At 43.1% G+C, this 18,918-nt stretch overlaps 1 protein-coding gene across 1 annotated transcript; it reads right to left on the reverse strand.

The window, feature by feature from the left end:
* Positions 1–14,161: 14,161 nt before the first annotated feature.
* LOC129326314 (leucine-rich repeat-containing protein 46-like) lies at positions 14,162–17,915 on the reverse strand. The gene is given in 4 exon segments (XM_054974468.1): positions 14,162–14,246; positions 17,074–17,363; positions 17,365–17,665; positions 17,761–17,915. Coding segments are annotated over 4 exon segments (831 nt in total).
* Positions 17,916–18,918: the final 1,003 nt, after the last annotated feature.

Genomic DNA, 18,918 nt, shown 5'->3' on the forward strand with positions numbered 1-18,918 from the left:
TCTCCTTCTTGGGAGGTTTTTAAGCAGAGGCTAGATGGCCGCCTGACAGCAATGCTGATTCTGTGAACCTGGGCAGATCATGAGAAGGGAGGGCAGGAAGGGTCACATCAGTGGTTAGTTATTGTGTCCCCTTCGAACGATTACATCTGTGCTTAGTTCTTGTGACCCCTCCTTACATGTTCAGCGTAATGCCAATCACCACCTTGGGGGCAGAAAGCAATTTTTCCAAGGCCAGCATGGCTAGAGATCCTGAAAGTGTTTTGCCATCTTCTGGGCATGAAGCAAGGGTCACTGGGTGTGTGTGTGGGGGGGGGGAGTGGAGGTAGTTGTGAATTTCATGCATTCTGCAGAGTGTTGGACTAGATGATCCTGGTTGGATGACCTTCCAACCCTATGATTCTATGATTCTAGGTTCTTCCTAATATTTAGCTGAAAATTCTTCTGCTTTAATTTTAACCTGTTTTTTTTTCTGGTCCAACCCTCTGGGATAACAAAAAACAACTCCACTCCATCCTGTATGCAACTGCCCTTCAAATACTTGAAGAGGGCTATCATATCACCTTTCAGTCACTTCCTCCCCAGGCTAAACCTACCCAGCTCTTTCAACCTTTCCTCATAGAACTGTTTCCATTCCCCTCACCATGTTTATTACCCTCCTTTGGACACATTCCGGCTTGTCAACATCCTTCTTAAACTATGGTGCACAAAACTGAACACAATATTCCAAGTGAAGTTCTAACCAGAGCAGAGTAAAATGATACCATCACTGTGCACGATCTGGACACTAAACATCTGTCGATACAACCTAAAATTGCATTTGCCTTTTTAGCTAAAGTATTACGCTGCTGACTGGACGTGGGCATGAACCAAAAAAAATTACTGATCCAGAGGATTGTGGTTCGGTGCAGACCACAATCCTGAATTCCCGAACAGCAACGAACATCTCCTGTTCCCAAACCAGATCGTGGATTGTGGATCGTGGAGGCCACATAGATCCCTATCCCCCAAAGCCAAGCACAATTGTACTCTCTCAGTCTCTCTCTCCAAAGGCTAGCAAGTGGCAAGCAAGAGCTCTGTCCCACTCCACTGCTAGCAGAAAGTGAAACTCAGCCTGGGAACCCACGGCTATTTATAAGTATGGGTCCCATTCAACAACACAGGAGGTCTGTGTTTGGCCGTCAGAGCTGCCTATCAGGGTTTGCAGGGATGAGATTGGAGTGCCCATGGCTACAGAACACCCCCTTCCCCTTCCCTCCCCTGGATGTCTTCTCCCAACTTGTAACTGCTTTGCTGCTCCGTAGTTGGAAGGAAGCCTGATCAAGGAAAGCTGGGCTTCCATTCGGATTTCCAGGGCGACAGAAGGAGGGCAAACAGAGCTCAGGCCTTCCCCTGGCTCCGTTGCCAGGGGAATAGATTGCTGGTGCCTGAGTGTCTGGATTCCCGAACTGAGCCCGAACGCCATGATCCAGGCCTCTCCCGACTGCTGGATCATTGTCCGCGGAAGATCACGCTGGGTCACGATCGTGCGATCGCCATTTTCGTGGGGTTTTGACATTCGTAATGCGAATTGTGCCCATCTCTACTGCTGACTGAAGTTCAGTGTATGATCTACTAAGACCCCTAGATCCTTTTTGTACCTACTACTACCAAGACAAGTCACCCCTAACCTATAATTTTTTCTACCTAAATGTAGAATTTTATATTTATCTCTGTTGAATTTCATTTTATTAATTTTAGCCCAGTTTTCCAGCCCGTCAATATCACCTTGAATCTTGATTCTATCTTCTACTGTATTTGCAACCCCTCCCAATTTAGTATCATCTGCACATATAATGTTCACCCCCTTAATTCCTTCACCCAAGTCCTTTAAAAAGATGTTGAATAACACAGGACCCTGGTCAGATCCCTAAGGCACTCCACTTGTCACTCCTCTCCAAGAGGATAAGGAACCATTAACAAGCTCTCTTTAGGTGTGATCTGTCAACCAGTTACAAATCCACCTAACAATAGTAGGATCCAAATCACATTTTACCAAATTGTCAACAAGAATATCATGTGGAACCTTATCAAAAGCCTTACTGAAATCAAGAAAAGCTTTTATTTATTTATTTATTTATCTTATAAATATATTTAACTATTTGTTTAACTCCTAAATATATTTAACAACAACAACAACAACAGATTTATATACTGCCTTTCAGGACAACTTAACACCCAGTCATAGTGGTTTACAAAGTGTGTTATTATTATCCCCACAACAAAAAACCTGTTTGGTGTAGCACTTAAGAGCGGCAGGACTCTAATCAGGAGAACCAGGTTTGATTCCCCACTCCTCCACTTGAAGCCAGCTGGGTGACCTTGGGCCAGTCATGGCTTCTCTGAGCTCTCTCAACCCCACCCACCCCACAGGGTGATTGTTGTGAGGATAATAATAACACACTTTGTAAACTGCTTTGAGTGTGGCATTAAGTTGTCTTGAATGGTGGTATACAAATTGAATGTTGTTGTTGTTGTTATTCAGTATTGTAACCTTTAGGTCAAAGTAGGAACAAGAAAAATGAAATGTTCCTCTACTAGTTTCCATGTATTTCCAAGATTAAGGTCCAGTACAAGTTGCACCCATTCCTTCTCTAACACAGGTGTTGCCCCACTGTTCAGACATAGGACTTTCTTACCTGCAGAATAACAAAGGGTTTTTTTGTTAAGGATGTGAGACTTATTTCACTGTTTAGAGCCACACTTTCAACAGCAGAGTCCGAATTTCTCATCCCTGTTCCCAAATCCCCGCTTTGATTTTCCTGGTGTGAATCAAACCTCTGATTGTTCATCTTTTCCTCCCCCTCTTATAAAATTTCCTACCCCTCCCATAAAATGTTTGCCATGTTCAATGTATTGGTGCATCAATACATTGGCAGATGCTCCTGGAGCTCCACTCTGCCTGTGCCTTCCATGAACTCCATCAGATCCATCCATTTTTCTTGTGGTATCAGCAGCAGACTCCTTGAGAAGGCTAAGAGGAGCTCTCTTTCTTCTAGTGTTTTAGAGTCTTTTGCAAAGAGCCAGTCTGAGGTAGTGGCTAAGAGGGGCAGGACTCTAATCTGGAGAGCCAGGTTTGATTCCCCACCCCTCTGCTTGAAGCCTGGTGGGTGACTTTGGGTCAGTCACAGCTTCTTGGAGCTCTCTCAGCCCCACCAACCTCACAAGGTGGTTGTTGTGAGGATAATAATAAAACATTTTGCAAACCACCCAGAGTGGGCATTATGTTGTCCTGAAGGGTGGTATATAAATAGAATGTTGTTGTTGTTGATGATGATGTTATTTAAAAGGGGATCTTAAAGCAAGTGAGGCCCAAAATGGCTTACTGTCAATTTTCCATTTGGATGGCATTTTTCTTTAGTCTATGTTTTTTATGTTATGTTTTATCTGGTCAGAATTATATGTTTTATTTGTACAGCTAAAACTATTTTTGTTAGCTGCCTTGAGTCCCCTGTTGTTGGCAAGCAAAGTTATTTTAATTTACTCAATAAATGGCATATTAAATATACACCGCATGCGCAGCAAAATGCAAACAAATCTGTAATACCAACGGCAAAAAAGCAGGAAAACAGAGTGGTTATCAAGAACTGAAACCAATATAAAGGAAAGAAATTAAGTACCATTTGCTGAACCCTTTGTGAGGAGGAGTTTTTTTCCATGTTGCTACATCTTTATCAATGTTTTTGTAGGAAGGAGCTTCCTTCCTTCTCCCACAAAATTGCAACAGCTCGTCAAGTCTTCTCTCAGAGAATTAGGCATGGAGGGCCAACATGGAAGCACTCTAAGTGGGTTTCTCTAATTCATCCTGGTTGACATTCTTCCACTAGAGAGACATCTAGTGACAGAATATAAGCATTACATGATATGAGAACTTTCAAACTAAGTGTGTGGAACTGAACACTGTTATGTTCCTATCCAGAAAAGAAGATGTGGCACAAAATGATATTTAAAGATCTGTGTTATCAAGCAGATACGTTCTGTTCAGATTACCTTACAAGGGAAAGGTGTTTTGTGTGTAAAAAAATTCAATGCAACTAGTTCCTTTCAAAATCAATTAGGATCAGGCCCTGTTCTGGAAGCAATTGTAATGCTAACTTTTTTTAAAAATCCAAGTGTCATCAACATTCCATTTCTAGGTCAACTATGCCCTAAAGAAATAGCATAGTATGATGCTAATCTTATACACTGACAGCTATTAAGGGGGACTTGCATCCATTTATTTCAATGGGACTTACAAGTACACGTGCTTAGAATCATGACAATTGGACTTGATACATTCCTTGGAAATAGCCCCCATTACAGAGACACATGTCCAAAACATGGGGGGAAATTAGATATTAGCAAATCCCTCAACACCATCTCCTCCTCTGATATGAACAATCTAGAGGCAATTCTGAGTTAAATTTGTTCTCTTCTTTCAAGTGATCTTCTGAATTCAGCACCCCTGATTAGTTTTAGTTTTTCTCCCCATCACATCTTATTGACACACAATCTAGATCTCAGCATTGCTACATCTGTTGTGAACTTGTGTGCCACTCTATTTGTAACCACATGTTGCTTTTCTCACCCCTCAAAGTATTTTTTGCTCTCTGTCTTTGGGGAAACATGGTAGAATCTGGTTGACGTTTCAAAGTGTGAAAAGTGTTAATGGATTTTTTAAAAAAAAGATTGCTAAGTTTTTGCAAACTTATTGGCTAGATGTGAACAACAATCCTCAAAGGAAATGGAGCTACGATATTTTCCAAACAAACATCTAAGTTAACTTCTTTTTCTCAAAAGTGTATCCTTGCTGTTACTCAGATATCCACAGACATGAGTGAAATGACCACATAGATTCCTGGAGTTGTAAAGATCCTTAGGCCCAAGCTACAAGTGACGAATGACACTTGAATGGCAAGTGGATTGAGTGGAGTGCAAGTGGAGGGCAAGTCAACAGGGAGAAATACACTCGCCGTTCAAGTGCCATTCGTCACTTGTAGCTTGGCCCTTAGAGATCACGTAAGTTTCACCCTCGGATCAATGCAGAGAAGCCAAAGGGAGATCATCCTTGACAGATGGTTTTTCGGCCTCTGCTCGGAGACCTCGAGCAAAGTAGGGTTTCTAGGCCTCCTGCTATGGCAGGAAGTCTCCCACCACTCATCTCCATTGCCCAACACTGCTCCAAGTATTGGTAGGAAAAAATGAAGGGAAAAAACCCCACTGCCAGCCTCTGTCCCAGTACCTGGAAGTGACAATGGGAAGCTCTAGGAATTGTCAGAAACTCTATGGTTCCTTGAACTATTGTCACTTCTGACATCACCAATGTCACACATTGTTGATGCTGACAATATCACATGCCCTCCCATGTCTCCACCCCCCCGCCCCCATCTCACAGCCCTCCTATTGGTTCCCAGGCTCTGACTGGCACCTGTAAGTGAGGAAGAGCTCTCCTCAGGTAATTGGTTCCATTGTTAAAATGCTGTCACTGTGAGGAAGTTTCTTCCAACACTGCCTCAGCAAATGCTGAGAGGTTTTTTTTGGGGGGGGGTGTCTGGGTAGGCTGGTGTTTAGGGAGGTTGCAATGTTATTTCTAGGCTGTCTATAGGCTGAAATTCCTAGAGAGACATTATGTGAGGCCATTTTTCTGTTGCTCCTCATTTCCATAGGAGTCGGACATTGGGTCTGGGGGTAGGCATTTTTCTACTAAGGACCCAAAGATGGACTTCACTTGTCATCTAAAGTAGAGAGACAAGAGAACATCTCTCTGTGCACAGTCACTGAAGGCCCCTTCTCTGGTAAACACTTATCTAAATTATGAATTGTTTGGCTTCTGCTTTTTGACTGGGTGGATTTACATGTTCCCTGACTCAAAATGCCTCACTCTGTTTTTGAATACGACACAGACCCTTGCAACGTTGGCCATAACTTGAACTGGATCTAGTTCTTCTGCTATCCAGCTCTCTCTGTCATTCTCCCACTTTCTAATCCACATATTTGTTCCTTCATGAAGGTGGGAGGTAATTTTCATTAGCAAATAGTGCAAAGAAGATAGACCCAAATGGGTCCCACCTGTCCTGCAAATTGGAACTCCCAGTCCTCTTCTGTTATTTCTATTTAATTATGCATTTCCTGCTACTGGTCACTCCAACCCTTAGAAAAGTTAAGGATTGTGGCTAGGAAAGGGAAGAGTTGTAAATGGAAGTGGTGGGCATATCTCATGTTATTGTAAGAGTTCTGACCTGAGCACCCTCAAAGCATCTTCTGTGTTCATGATAGTGTATTTGATGTGTACTTTTGTGTACTTGATGGTGTGCTACACAAAAACAAGTGCTTTTTGAGTGAGGCCAGCAAAGGCTTTGCCCCTCATTATTTCTGAAGATGGAGAAAGACCTCTGGTGTGTCTGGAAACAGATTAGCAAGCCACTGGAGATCTTTGAGAAATCAGAATTGGGCTTATGGCAGTGAGTCCCTGTTTTCAAGCTGGGTACCATATTCCGTACAAGTTGAAGCTTCCAGAAACTTGCAGAGACTTGCACAATGCCTGGATGCCACTAAGACATAGAGAACTATGGCAAGTTCATTCTACTCCTCTTGTCCACTATCATTCATTTCAACGGGGCCTTTGTACGACACCTGTCCAGTGGAATGTACCCTGTAAAAGATGATGTCTCCTTTGCACACAATACTTTATACATTGATGACATTAGGAATGGCAGTTCAATAGATTTAAGCCACTCAAATACCAGACAGTCAGCAAAGAATATTAAATGACAAGTTTCTTTCAAAAACTTCATGCATACTCATGGGATTCTGTTTATTTTTATTATACTGATTTGCTTGCTGTGCAAATGAGGAATGCTGCAAATTTCACCAGGGGCACATTCAAAAGTTGAACTTCCCACGTTCAAAGGGGTTGATCAGATATGAGTCGATTGCCCAATCTGTTTAGTTAATGCCAAACAGCCATAAATACCTGCCAGACTGGATAACACTGAGTTTTCTCATAACTGAATGCATAAAGAAGATGCTGATTCAAACTGATTGGTGTCCATCAGTGTCATTAAGGCAGGATTTTTATAAAAACCCAACATTTATTGATGACTGGTTTATATTATTTGATAGTGATCCAATAGCCTATTTGCCCTGACCTGGATAGCCCAGGTGAGCCTGATCTCGTTAGATCTCAGAAGCTAAGCAGAGTCAGCCTTGGTTAGTAATTGGATGGGAGACCTCCAAGGAAGACCAGGGTTGCTGAGACAGGTGATGACAAATCACCTCTGATAGTCTCCTGCCTTGAAAACCCCAGTAGGCGTTGCCATAAGTCAGCTATGACTTGAGGACACTCTCCATTACCACCAATAAGCTATTTAAACAATTGCCTGCTGAACAGAGCAGTTATGCAGAAAGGATTGGGTAAGGTATTAGAACATGATCAAGTTGTGCATGCATGAAAAGCCAATTTCACTATACAGCATAGTTTGGGACCTAGTGAAGCTGTCTATTGAACCCATCAAGATCAGGTCCTTATTCACAATCTGGGAACAGGAAGTGAGTTGAACGGACTTTGTATATGAACCAAGAGCACTGAAATTATGTTGGACAGAGATTTCGAAAGCAACATTAAACTGATACCAAGGTGCCATGGCTCAGTGGCAGAGCCTCTGCTTGGCATGCAGAAGGTTCCAGGTTCAATCCTTGGCATCTCCAGCTGAGGATGAAGTAGAAGATGATGTGAAAGACCTCTACCTGAAGACCGGTTGCCAGTCTAAGTAGATGGACCAAGGTTCTGATGGACCAAGGAAGGCAACTTCATCCTTATTCTGCACTTCTACTAAGGAGTTCAGGGCATCGATCAGTGTCCTCACAATATCCAGGTCATGTTGAGAGAGACTAACTAGACCGGGGTCACCCAGCACGATTCATGCCTGAATGGGGATTTGAAACTGGGTCTGCCAGATCCTAATTTAGTGCCCTAACCACTACACAACACTAGTCATTTCTTCGGATGTGAAAATAGAAATCCTGTTGGGACCGTAAATTCTTTGTAATGGACCCTTCTCATGACTTGTAGGGCATGATTTCCCCCTGCCTCTTGACTAATGTGAAGAAAGACAAGACTTATCCTAAGCATGCTATATTTAATCTTCTCTTTAATACTGCAAAAACTGAGCATGTAGCTAGCCCAGCAATGATACCAGTGACCTTTGTTAGCAATGGGAGATGTACAAGCAATCAAACCCAAAAGAATGAATATGTGACAATCAGGAATTGGCTAAATAGCAAGCACCCCAAATGGATTCTGCAATTGTGCACAGTGTAAACTAATGACATGCCGTCTTTTCCGCTCTGCTGTGAGACCTGGTAAAAGAATCATACTGTTAATGCAATTTCCATGCAATCCCCCACAGCAGTTAATGCTTTTTCTACTGAATTAAAAAAAAAATCCCCATTCCCCTGTTAGCCTTTACTCAGGAATACAACCGGCCTGTTAAAAAAACACAAAAGCAACCCCTCTCCCTAGGATCCCAGTGAGAAAACTAACTGAAAACATAACATAAAGGTCCTTCCTGGCCTCAGAAGCCTTGGGGGATATTGCAGCGTGTCCCACCTCCAATTTTTCTATGTAGACGATCAACTTGCAGAAGCCAAGCTTCGCCAATAAACAATGTCTGTTAATAACACATTAGTCAAGACTCTTCTGCTTCGAATCTCTCCCATTAACACACTAAAGTTTACTCCCACAGAATTAAAAGATTAAAAATAAACTAATTATCCAGAATTTAGCATCCTAAGCAACTGGCTGTAGCCACCTGGCTCCCAGCTGCTACGGGAATGGAACAATTAATCAAAATACGTCTCACCGGGTCTTTAATGGGGAAACTTAAGCACACAGACAGACGAGGCTAAAGGGAATCACAATCTTCAAGCCCTGAAACTTTGGTTTGAAATGTTGCTTCCAAAAACTTTGCATATTAACAGAGAGATGCGGGAACTGCTGAAACAGAAGAGGGATTTTGTCATCTCAGCTCGTGCTACGAGTACAAAATAGTATCAAAACAGAGGCGCCCCTTTAGATATGACAGAAACCGTGCAGCACATGCTTTTTCCTGGATTCATCAAATTGCGGTGCTGTAAGGGTCAACCAGGTTTGTTATGCAAAAGAAGGCAATGACAAATCACCTCTGCTCATCTTGTCTGGACAGTCCCATGGTCCTGGGTTCACCATAAGTTGGTTTTGAATTGACAATACACAGTTTAATGTTTAAAAGCCCATTAGTATGTGGGTAGAGCCAATTGGGCAGGTCCTTACTACTGAATTGTTGCCTCTGATCTCTACCAAGTGATGACTGCACAATTGATCCCAGCCCCATGATGGGCCTGTAAACATTATATTAGTGCTGTGGGACAAAGTATATTTTATAATTTTCCCAGTCCAGGATGGTGGAGAGTTGTCCACAGGGGCTATATCATATTTCAGCAGTCCCTTCCTGTTGGCAAGGCCCTGAGGCACCCAACGACTGAGTAGTTTTTTTGAAATGAATCAAGTTAGTGATGAGTTTTCATTGCATTCCCTGAGGGGGTTTCTCCCCTTTCAATGTGGTTAGACCAGCCAACATTTTAAGAGGGAGATTTGTTCCACAGAAATATACTTTTTCTTCCTAATATGGTAAATTCATTCATACTTACAAGCTACCCAGCTCTGAGGAGAGAAGCTTGCATGCCTAGAATTTTGGTTGGAACTACAAACTCCTTTACAAAAAGAAGAACTTGCCAACGCAGTAATCAAGTTTTCAAATACTTGAAGAGCTGTCACATAGAATAAAGGAAAGATGCTTCTGTTTCATAGGGTTAGATGAGATCTAATGGGCTTAAGTTTCAGGAGGGCGCTTACAGTTGCTAAAAGACTTATACTTCAACACTGGAAAGACAAAAGCCCACTTCCTGTAAATCACTGCACTGAAGACCTTATAAACTTATCAACAATTGAACATATCGCATATAGAAGGCAACTGTGTCTAAACTAATTCTTAGATATTTGAATATCTTTTTATAGATATCTATGTATAGATTTGCCAGTAGAGGTTTTTTTTTTTTGTAGCCAGCATTGGGTTTTTTTCTTTTCTACGGTCTGCTTTTTTATTTTCTGTTTTTCACTAATAAAGTAATATATAAAAAAAAGTTTCAGGAGGGTCAAATTTGATTGCATTTTAAGAGAAACTCCATAACAGTAAAGGAAGTTTGACCATAGAACCCATTTCCTAGAGGAGTGGTCATAGATGCAAAGGAGTTAGCTGTGTTAGTCTGTAGTAGCAAAGTCAAAAAGAGTCCAGTAGTACCTTTAAGACTAACTAACTTTATTGTAGCATAAGCTTTCGAAGAGAACTGTGATTCTTGAAAGCTTATGCTACAATAAAGTTGGATAGTCTTAAAGGTGCTACTGGACTCGTTTTGATTTTGCTAGAGGAGTGGGTGAGCTCTCTTTTGCCAGAGATCTTCAAGTAGCCCATCTGTTGAGAATTCTCTAGCTTTGGATTTCCTCCACTGAATGGGGGTTGGACTATGGTCTGTAAGGCCCCTTCCAGGTCTATATTCTAACATAATACCCAGCATCGAAGTTATCATAACATGTATGAAATCAAGTAGCATGCCTCACAGTAGAAGCCCTTCCTAAAGTAAGTCAATGTTTGCTGTTTTCTTCTCTACCTTCCACTTGCTGACGGGAATCTTCTGTTTTGTTTCTTTTCTTGAATGTGGAATTCATGGAAGTGATTATCAGTTAGGATATGGTAGGACGCCAATAGAAGGTAGAGCAGAGGTCTTCAATGTGATGGGGGAAATTTTTGAAGATCCTAGGTGAAACTTCTATAATATATAGAGATCCTAATGCTACCTTGGCAAATGCCATGAAATTTTGGGAGCAGTGCCTGGTTGGGGGGGGGGACGGGAGAGGGAGCAGGCAAAGTTTGCGAAGAATGTCTTCCTTCCTTTCTTCTTTCATTCCTCCCTCCCTCCACCCCTCTCTCCCTCCACAATGGGGACCCAAAGAAGCTGATATCATTCTTGTGATTCTCATGTTTCCCATAGACTTTTCTATGACCTTTTACCATAGAAACTAGGGGAAATTCCTAGAATGTCAGACTATGTGGAAGCCATTTTTTTCTCCTGTTCCACAGTTTCTCACAGGTGGGTAATCAGGACTGGATGCAGGTAATTTACCATTCTGGGGAGGTGAGAAAAAGGCCCAGCTAATATATCCTAAGGACCAACTCCTCTAACAACACAAAAACTGATCTTATATACCATTTTCTAAGCAGAGTAGTTCCCACTCAGAGTGATAAACAAAGTCTATGAAGACTATGAAGAAAGGGGGAGGAAAACCGTTCTTCACTACTCCCAACCGTGATCGAGTAACTGCCAGCTGCCAATAGACCCTGGCTTCTTAATAATTTCCTGTTAGGGACCCATAACAAAAGATCCAGCCTAGAAAAGGTTTCCATCTTATTTATTACACATTTTGTGCCCCTTACTTTTTCTAAGGAATTCTCTTTATTTTATGATCACAACAACCTGGCAAGGGAGTTTCACTGAGAGATAACAGCTGGCCCAAGGTCTCCCAATGAATTCTTCATGGTGAGCAAAGATTTAAAACTAGGTCTTCCTGACCTTAGTCTACTGTTCCACACTGATTTACATTTTGGGGTCGTCTTACTTTTTGGAGGGGGGCGTTGTGACATTATGCTGTTCCTCTCAGCCTTTTGGACAGCCCTCTGAACAAAATTCCCTTACGAAAACGGGACTCGGGATGCACAAAGGCCATCTGTAGAGAAGGATACAAACCCTTGTTTGAATCTGCTTCAATTAACATCTGCTTCAAAATGCAGGTATCCAATAAATCATATCATCTCGAACCTTAATTTATATTTTGGCTATAAACAAAACTCATGAGGCCCATATGTTTGAACAAAGGAATCAAAGTTAAGAAAATGAAGTGTGGGAATGGGATAAGGAAAAAAACCCTGACACATCTAAACCTGTGACTAATGATATGAGGGAAGGATCCTCCAGAGACCTGACTGGAATCTTCCTCCACACACTCATCTTTAAACAGATGAGTGAGATTATCCCCAGTCTCTGAAGAAGCTGCCTCCTTTCTGGACGGCACTAAATCAATCCTTCCCGAGGTGATATCCCCGGAGCTTGAGGGAACACAGATGAGTGGTCATTTGTTTCCTTCAGGTGCGACCTGATTATTCCAGAGGGCAAGTAATTTTTAATTGCTGAGGGATCCCGTTGGACTTCCCATCAAGATGATCTGTCACTGTTCCCTCATTCAGATTACACCAGTGCTCTGAGCACATTTCATGACTGATACGCGAGGATTTCCAAGAAGTGACAGAACAGGAGTCTGCTATCAAAGATCATATAAACCAGACATAGGAGACGAACACAATGTGGAATAAGTGGGAACATACATGCCAAAGAATTGCTGGACAAATCACCTTCAACCATCTGTCTCCCCAATGGCTAATGCAAGAAATGTTGCAGGAAGGCACATGACAGTCCCTTGGCAGAGCCTTTGAAAGACATTTGGGATCCTGGGGAAGCCAGTGGCCAGGATCCAAAGGTATAGAAGGTTCAGCATGGATGCACAAAATGAGATTATGGACTTCTTTCCTGGAAAGCTGTGGTTCAAGAGACCAGAAAATACATAAATATTCCCAGGGTAATTTGCAAACAGTGGAAGCATCTGCAGGGAGTCATCTAGCTCCCCCGTAGGAAATTATCAAAAACAGTCCCATGTTCAGCACTTGACATTATGCTCTGAACACAGCCTGAGTATTGTAGTGGTTGGAGTGTTGGGTTAGAATCCAGAATGTCAGGGTTTGAACACATATTTGATACTGCACAAAAGATTGTGAATACGATGCAGTGCATCTGATCCATATTGTCATTGTGGTTTATTCCTGAAGACTTTAACAGTGATAGTTGAGCTGTGCTATGATAAGCCATGTACTCAAATTGTAGCGGCATCGTGAAAAGTGGTCCTGTGGTTCAGTGGTTGAGTACATGCTTTGCTACCAGTCGCTGCTGTTACTTGTTAGGACATCTCAGACATAATTCCAATCAATTCAATCAAAGGCTCTTTTCCACTCAGGAATCTTCCCATCCTAGACAATACTGACCTCGGTAAATTCATGGTAGCTTATTTGAGCATTTATATAATCTCATGATGGTTTTTCTGACTGTTCTCTGATCATGTAGATCTGAGCAGAAAAGCATCCATTCATCCATTCATTCATAGTCCACCTTTCTCACTGAAGCTCAAGGCAGATTACACTGTATGAGTCAGTACAATCAACTTCCAAGACATTTCAATGAATAACGTAAAAGGACATGTATATGTATATTTGCAGTGATTTAAAACCTGCAGGAATCCAAGACAGAGTTGACGAAATGAGGAAACAGAGCATAAGCATGCAGCTAAGACTGACATATCTAACAACACAGGAACTACCCAGTAGGACCATATGAAGGCAGGTTGTGGCACAATGACAGAATGTCTACTTTTCATGCAGAAGGTCCCAGGTTCAATCCCTGGAATTTCCAGTTAAAAAAGGCTAAGGTAGAAGGTGATGTGAAATGCCTCCTCCTGAAACCCTGGAGGCCTGCTGCCAGTCAGAGTAGACTGTAGTGATCTTGATGGGTCAGTGACCTGATTCTGTGTAAGGCAACTTCATATGGGGTCTTCTTTTAACAGAACCTACTTTTGAACAATGTTCAAAGATACCTGAAATGGATGGGCAATCTAGGTGCACCTCAACAAACATCTGCAGCCCAGATATTCATATAGATATGTGCACAGCTTATCTTTATGGACTCATTGCTTGCTCTTTTGTGGAAGGTTAGGGGACAAAACAGGGCAAGGAGGTAAGATCAGAACAAGTGGTAGGTACTGCTATCTGAGCCACTGATGGTTTCTCAAGAGCGTTTATAAGCAACTAGCAATAACATGCGTTGTGTGAAAAAATACAACGGGTTCTAGCAAACTGATTCGGTGGGCCCCCTCCCAGCAGCAAGTGGGCACTTTGCAGTGGCCTGGAGGCCATAGTGGAAGGGTGCTGAGGTGAGGCACAGGGAGGAGTGCTTAGGCTGTTGATTCAGCAGGCTCCTTTCTGGTGACAAGCAGGTGCTTCACAGTGACCTTGAGGCCAGAGTCATCGACAATGCACCTGCACGAGGATAAAAAGTGAGTCATCATGAATACGACTTACCTTTTAAATAGTAGGGTTACATTTTTATCCCATCCTTCCACCCATGAGATCAAGGCAGCATATATAATCCATATATCCTTCATACAATTCTGACACCAATTTTCTGAGCTAGCTGAGACACAGCAAATGGTCCAAGATTGCCCAACGTGCTTCTTGGCTGAACAGTAGTCTTTGGGGTCAGATCAAATATCTCACTACAGCAGTGCTGTTTAAACTCTATTCTAATTTGAGTTTGGAGGAATGAGTCTTTTAAAAAGCTCCCCCCCCCGAACAACAAAACACCTGACGAAGTTAAATTGGCCTTGATGATAGCTAGATCCAGGATTTTGTATTATTCCGTAAATTATGTTCCAACATACAAAAAGCTCTAGTCAGTTTTGGCAATCAGGATGGTGTCATAGAGAGCAAGTTAGGGGTTAAATAAATCAGAATGTGTCAGCTATGGCCCCAGCCTCACAGTGTAATCCTAAATAGCGTAATCCTAAAGCAAGCAAGCAAGCAAACAGCTGCAGATCAGCTCATATTTAATTGCAACCAGAGTAATAATTTCTAGACAAAGGGACACCACTCAAAATAAAAACAACGATGGTCCCCTCATAATCCTTGGACATCAACAGCATCATTAACATCAACGATAGCCAGTGTCCTGTGTGAACTGAGGCCTGGTTCACACATGCAGGAGAATGAGGTGGCAATAAGGTGGCAGTAGACCGCAGCATTTCAGATTGCAGGTGGAAGATGACTTAGGGAACATTTCCTCTATGGTCAAAGTCCCTGCATTTAAACAAACAAACAAACACTACAGCAAGCAAAAAGAGAGACTAGAAATTTTGGCCCTGTGGTTCCACTTTCCTGTAGGAAAAGTGCAATGATTGGTGGGAAGCGCTTAGAAATGCTTATCAGGATGATTCTCTTTCATGGAAACATCTGCTAACTTCTCTTTGGAAGACTCTTCTATCACTTAGGGTGAAACCACAGGAAGATCTGTGATAGGATTCTTAACCATAGTATTGAGGGGATTGGACCATGACATGGCAGGAGAAGGGATATAAACCTTCCACTTCAGCACACGCGCACACACACACACACAATCAAAGATGCTGCTTTCTGAATGTTGCCAATCATGGGGAGGAAACATTCCTCCACACCTGTGATGAGTTCGTGACCACTTAGAGACAAGGAGTGAGGCCAGTGGGCTTGCTTTCCCTTGCCATGCATTGAGTCAACACAAGTTGTGTGTACAGATCTGCTGAATCAAACCTTAGTCTATCCAGGTCAGTGTTGCCTACTCTGGCTGGCAGCATCTCTTCAGGGTCTCAGGAAAAAGGTCTTTCACATCACTTTCCACCCGATCTTTTTTAACTGGAGGTGCTGGGGCTTATACCTGAGACCTTCTGCATGCAAAGCTGTTGCTTTACCACTGAGCCACAGCCCCACCCAAAAGCTCAAATCGCTTTGCATTTTCATGAAGTTAATATCCCTTCTATTGCATGGCCCATAAGGAAACAGTTGCTAGCTCAGGGCATACAGGTACAAGTGAAATCAACCACATAAAAGGACTTTGTGCCACCTCTAATGAATGCGATGAGACAGGCAATAGACTTATCCCTATGGTAACAAAGAGAACAGAATAAATGAGAAAAAAAAGAAAGGGAAAACAGCAATTGAGTTCCTAATCAGAAGAAGGAAAGGCTCAAATCTTCACCTGCCCTTGCCATCTTCTGCTAATTTGTAGCACCAACATTTGAAGAATGATGACAGCCACAGACTGTTTGGGGTGGGGGGAGAGAACCACCTTGCAATGCATTTTGTCAACTTTGCAGTCTCTGGCATGGACCCAGAGTCAGTATTGCTGGAGACATGATGAAGTGTGAAAAGTACTGGCAGGCATTTTAGACAAATAAAAGATGGGAGGCAAGGGGAAACGGGGACGGAGAGAGATTAAAAATCAGCAAGGTTTATAGTAAGGGAGGGAAGGTAATAGGAAGGAAAGCAATCCCTCTGGGGGAAATTTCTTGCAAAAGAAGCAGATTAGAAACAGGCTGGGCCTTAAAGAGGGAGGTTGTTTTTCCAGCTGCGTCTCCTAGCCCAAACCTCAAGATTAGTGGCCGAAGAAAGGTAAATGAGGGACAAGACTGACAACCTATGGGAAAGAGAAAACACCCAAAGGAGTATGAGACAAAAGGACAAGTAATTCTTTTCAGTTACCTCAGTAACAAAGACATTCTGAGACAATATTTGGTATACACTAGAAATTCTGAAACCCAAGTAAGATCAATTTTCAATTTTGAAATCTGAATTGGAACTTTAAAAAAAAGGGGGGGGGGCAACATTGAGCTGATTAATCAATTTAAAAGCTATTTGCACCTGGCACCACCAACATTAGCCCCTTCTGTATCAGGGACAACTCACTATCCCAGAAGTCAAGCTGAAAGGCACGGAATCCGTTTGTCTGGGTTCTTTCATAACTCTTATGTTTGGTCACTATGACACTGTTCTTTTTAGTCTGCACCATGTCAAAATGTGTCTGGGTTGGTCAGTGCTGGCACTTTTTTTTTCTTTCATTGATGAGCTTTTATTTGAGACCGGCAGCTTCCTTCCTTCCCTTCGACTGCCAGCCCTTGGTAAATATAGATGAAGAGCAACCCTTCTGCCTGTTACATGCCCAGAAGCGCTGTTTGCAACCTGCTTCCCAAAAGCATGAAGATGACTCATGAGGATTGTGAAATGTTTCCCCATAGTACAAAGGGTCATTTCTTTGCTTTTGTCACATATTTAGCCATACTGGATACTTGTCCTGGGAACATGCTGGGCATCTGGTTCTATGAGGTGGGGCAGGGCTGCCAAAACAGATTCCCTGTAGCTGTTCTGTTTGGTACATTTATTGCCTGTCAGCTCAAGAACCAGAAGGCTCTGGGGCAGCACATCTGTGTTCAGAGACTCGATGTGGTTGTGTGAAAGGTCAAGAAGCTGCAACTTTGGGAGGGTCCGGAGGTTCTCCACTCTGCTGATGCGGTTCCCAGCTAGCGGAAGGAATTTCAAGTTGGGAAAGCAGCTCAGATTTTCATTTTTTCCCTATTTGGTTCGATTGCAGGTGGATGCTGCGGATCTGTTCTAAACCTTGCAGGTTTGGGATGAAGCTGATTCTCTTCCTATCTAGTCGGAGGACCAGAAGAGATGTCAAGGTTTGAGATATGCTCTCTGGAACCTCTTTCTCCACTGAAGCAAACAGGTTACTCTGTGCAATGAGAGATTTTGTTAAGTTCACCCCTTCTTTGAACAACTGTGTATATTTTCTGGCTGGCAGGGGGGGGGGTGCTCCCTGGGGTGCCCTCTCTCCAGGTGGTGCAGTGTGTCCCTGGGCATGGGGTGCACTCCTGTGCCACGAGAGCAGGTGGCAGCAGCAGCAGAGAGAGAAGGTGATGGCAAGAGCAGGCTGCTCTCACTGCCAAGGCCGCCAAGGCCCACCCACCCTGCTGCTGCTGCCCCCACACAGCCCGCACCGGCAGGGACAAGGGGCACGGTGGCAGTGGCAGCAAGAGAATGAGCTGCAGCGGCCATGGCCCGCTCTCTTGCCATGGCCACCGCCACCCCTGTGCAGCCCGCACCGGCAGGGACAAGGGGCATGGTGGTGGTGAGAGAGAGAGAGAGAGAGAGAGCTGCTGGCACTTTTGTCACTGATGCCACCATTAGTGACATCACAGCGCCAGCCCTTCCTTCCTTCCTTCCTTCCTTGTTGAATCAATCTATTTCCTGGATTTCCCACTCCTGTCTCAACCCAGTGGTGCATTGATCCTTCACTAGATTAAAAAAATGAGTGGGAGAGGAAGTAGGGGAGGAATGGAAAGGAGGGGGAGGGAGTCACTGGAGAAAAAATAGTGGCCAATCGCAATGAAGTGGGCTGGCTGAGGGTGGGAGGGTGGAACGCTAAAAGATGGTATAGAGTGTGCATGGGGAAACAACTGGTTGGAAAATGGATTTTAAAAAAAGTAGCTGTATGTGCTCCCAGTAAAGCCATGGAAAAGCCACATAGTAGCCTGAGTGACTACTCATGGCAGCAAATCAGGTGCAGACGGTCACGAAAAAAGCAGTGCAGTATGGGAACTGAACCAGCGAAATTGGCCTGTGCGGAAGGCATTATTAAAAGTGCTGTTTATGTTTTTAAATGCACAGTAGAAAAGCTTTGCTAGATCAGACCAAGTTGGTTCCAGTCCAGCACCCTGCTTTCCACAGCAGCCAACCAGAGGGCCCTGGGAAATCTAACAGCAGAGCAAGAAACCAAAGACTCCCCTAGCTGTTACCCCTCCCCCCTCATTGCTAATATCCAAAGGTACAGTTCCTTTAAATGTGTTGCACCCATCACGGCTAATTGCCATTGGTGTACCTTTCCATGAATGTACCTAATTCCCTAAAAATAATAAAAAAACTATCACTACATCTTGCAACACTGAAATTCCAGCATTAGTAATAGTACTAAACAATAACAAGCACAATGCAGAGTTTTAGCAAAAGCGTTTCCCCTGATCTCACACAGAGGAGAAAATGCCTCTTCAGTCTTAAGATGCTGTCTGTTCTGATGCATATATGCATTGGGGAGACCTCTACTAGACCACATGGTGTTTGTTCCACA

This window comes from Eublepharis macularius, chromosome 3 (assembly GCF_028583425.1).
Source record: "Eublepharis macularius isolate TG4126 chromosome 3, MPM_Emac_v1.0, whole genome shotgun sequence".
Lineage (NCBI taxonomy): Eukaryota > Metazoa > Chordata > Lepidosauria > Squamata > Eublepharidae > Eublepharis > Eublepharis macularius.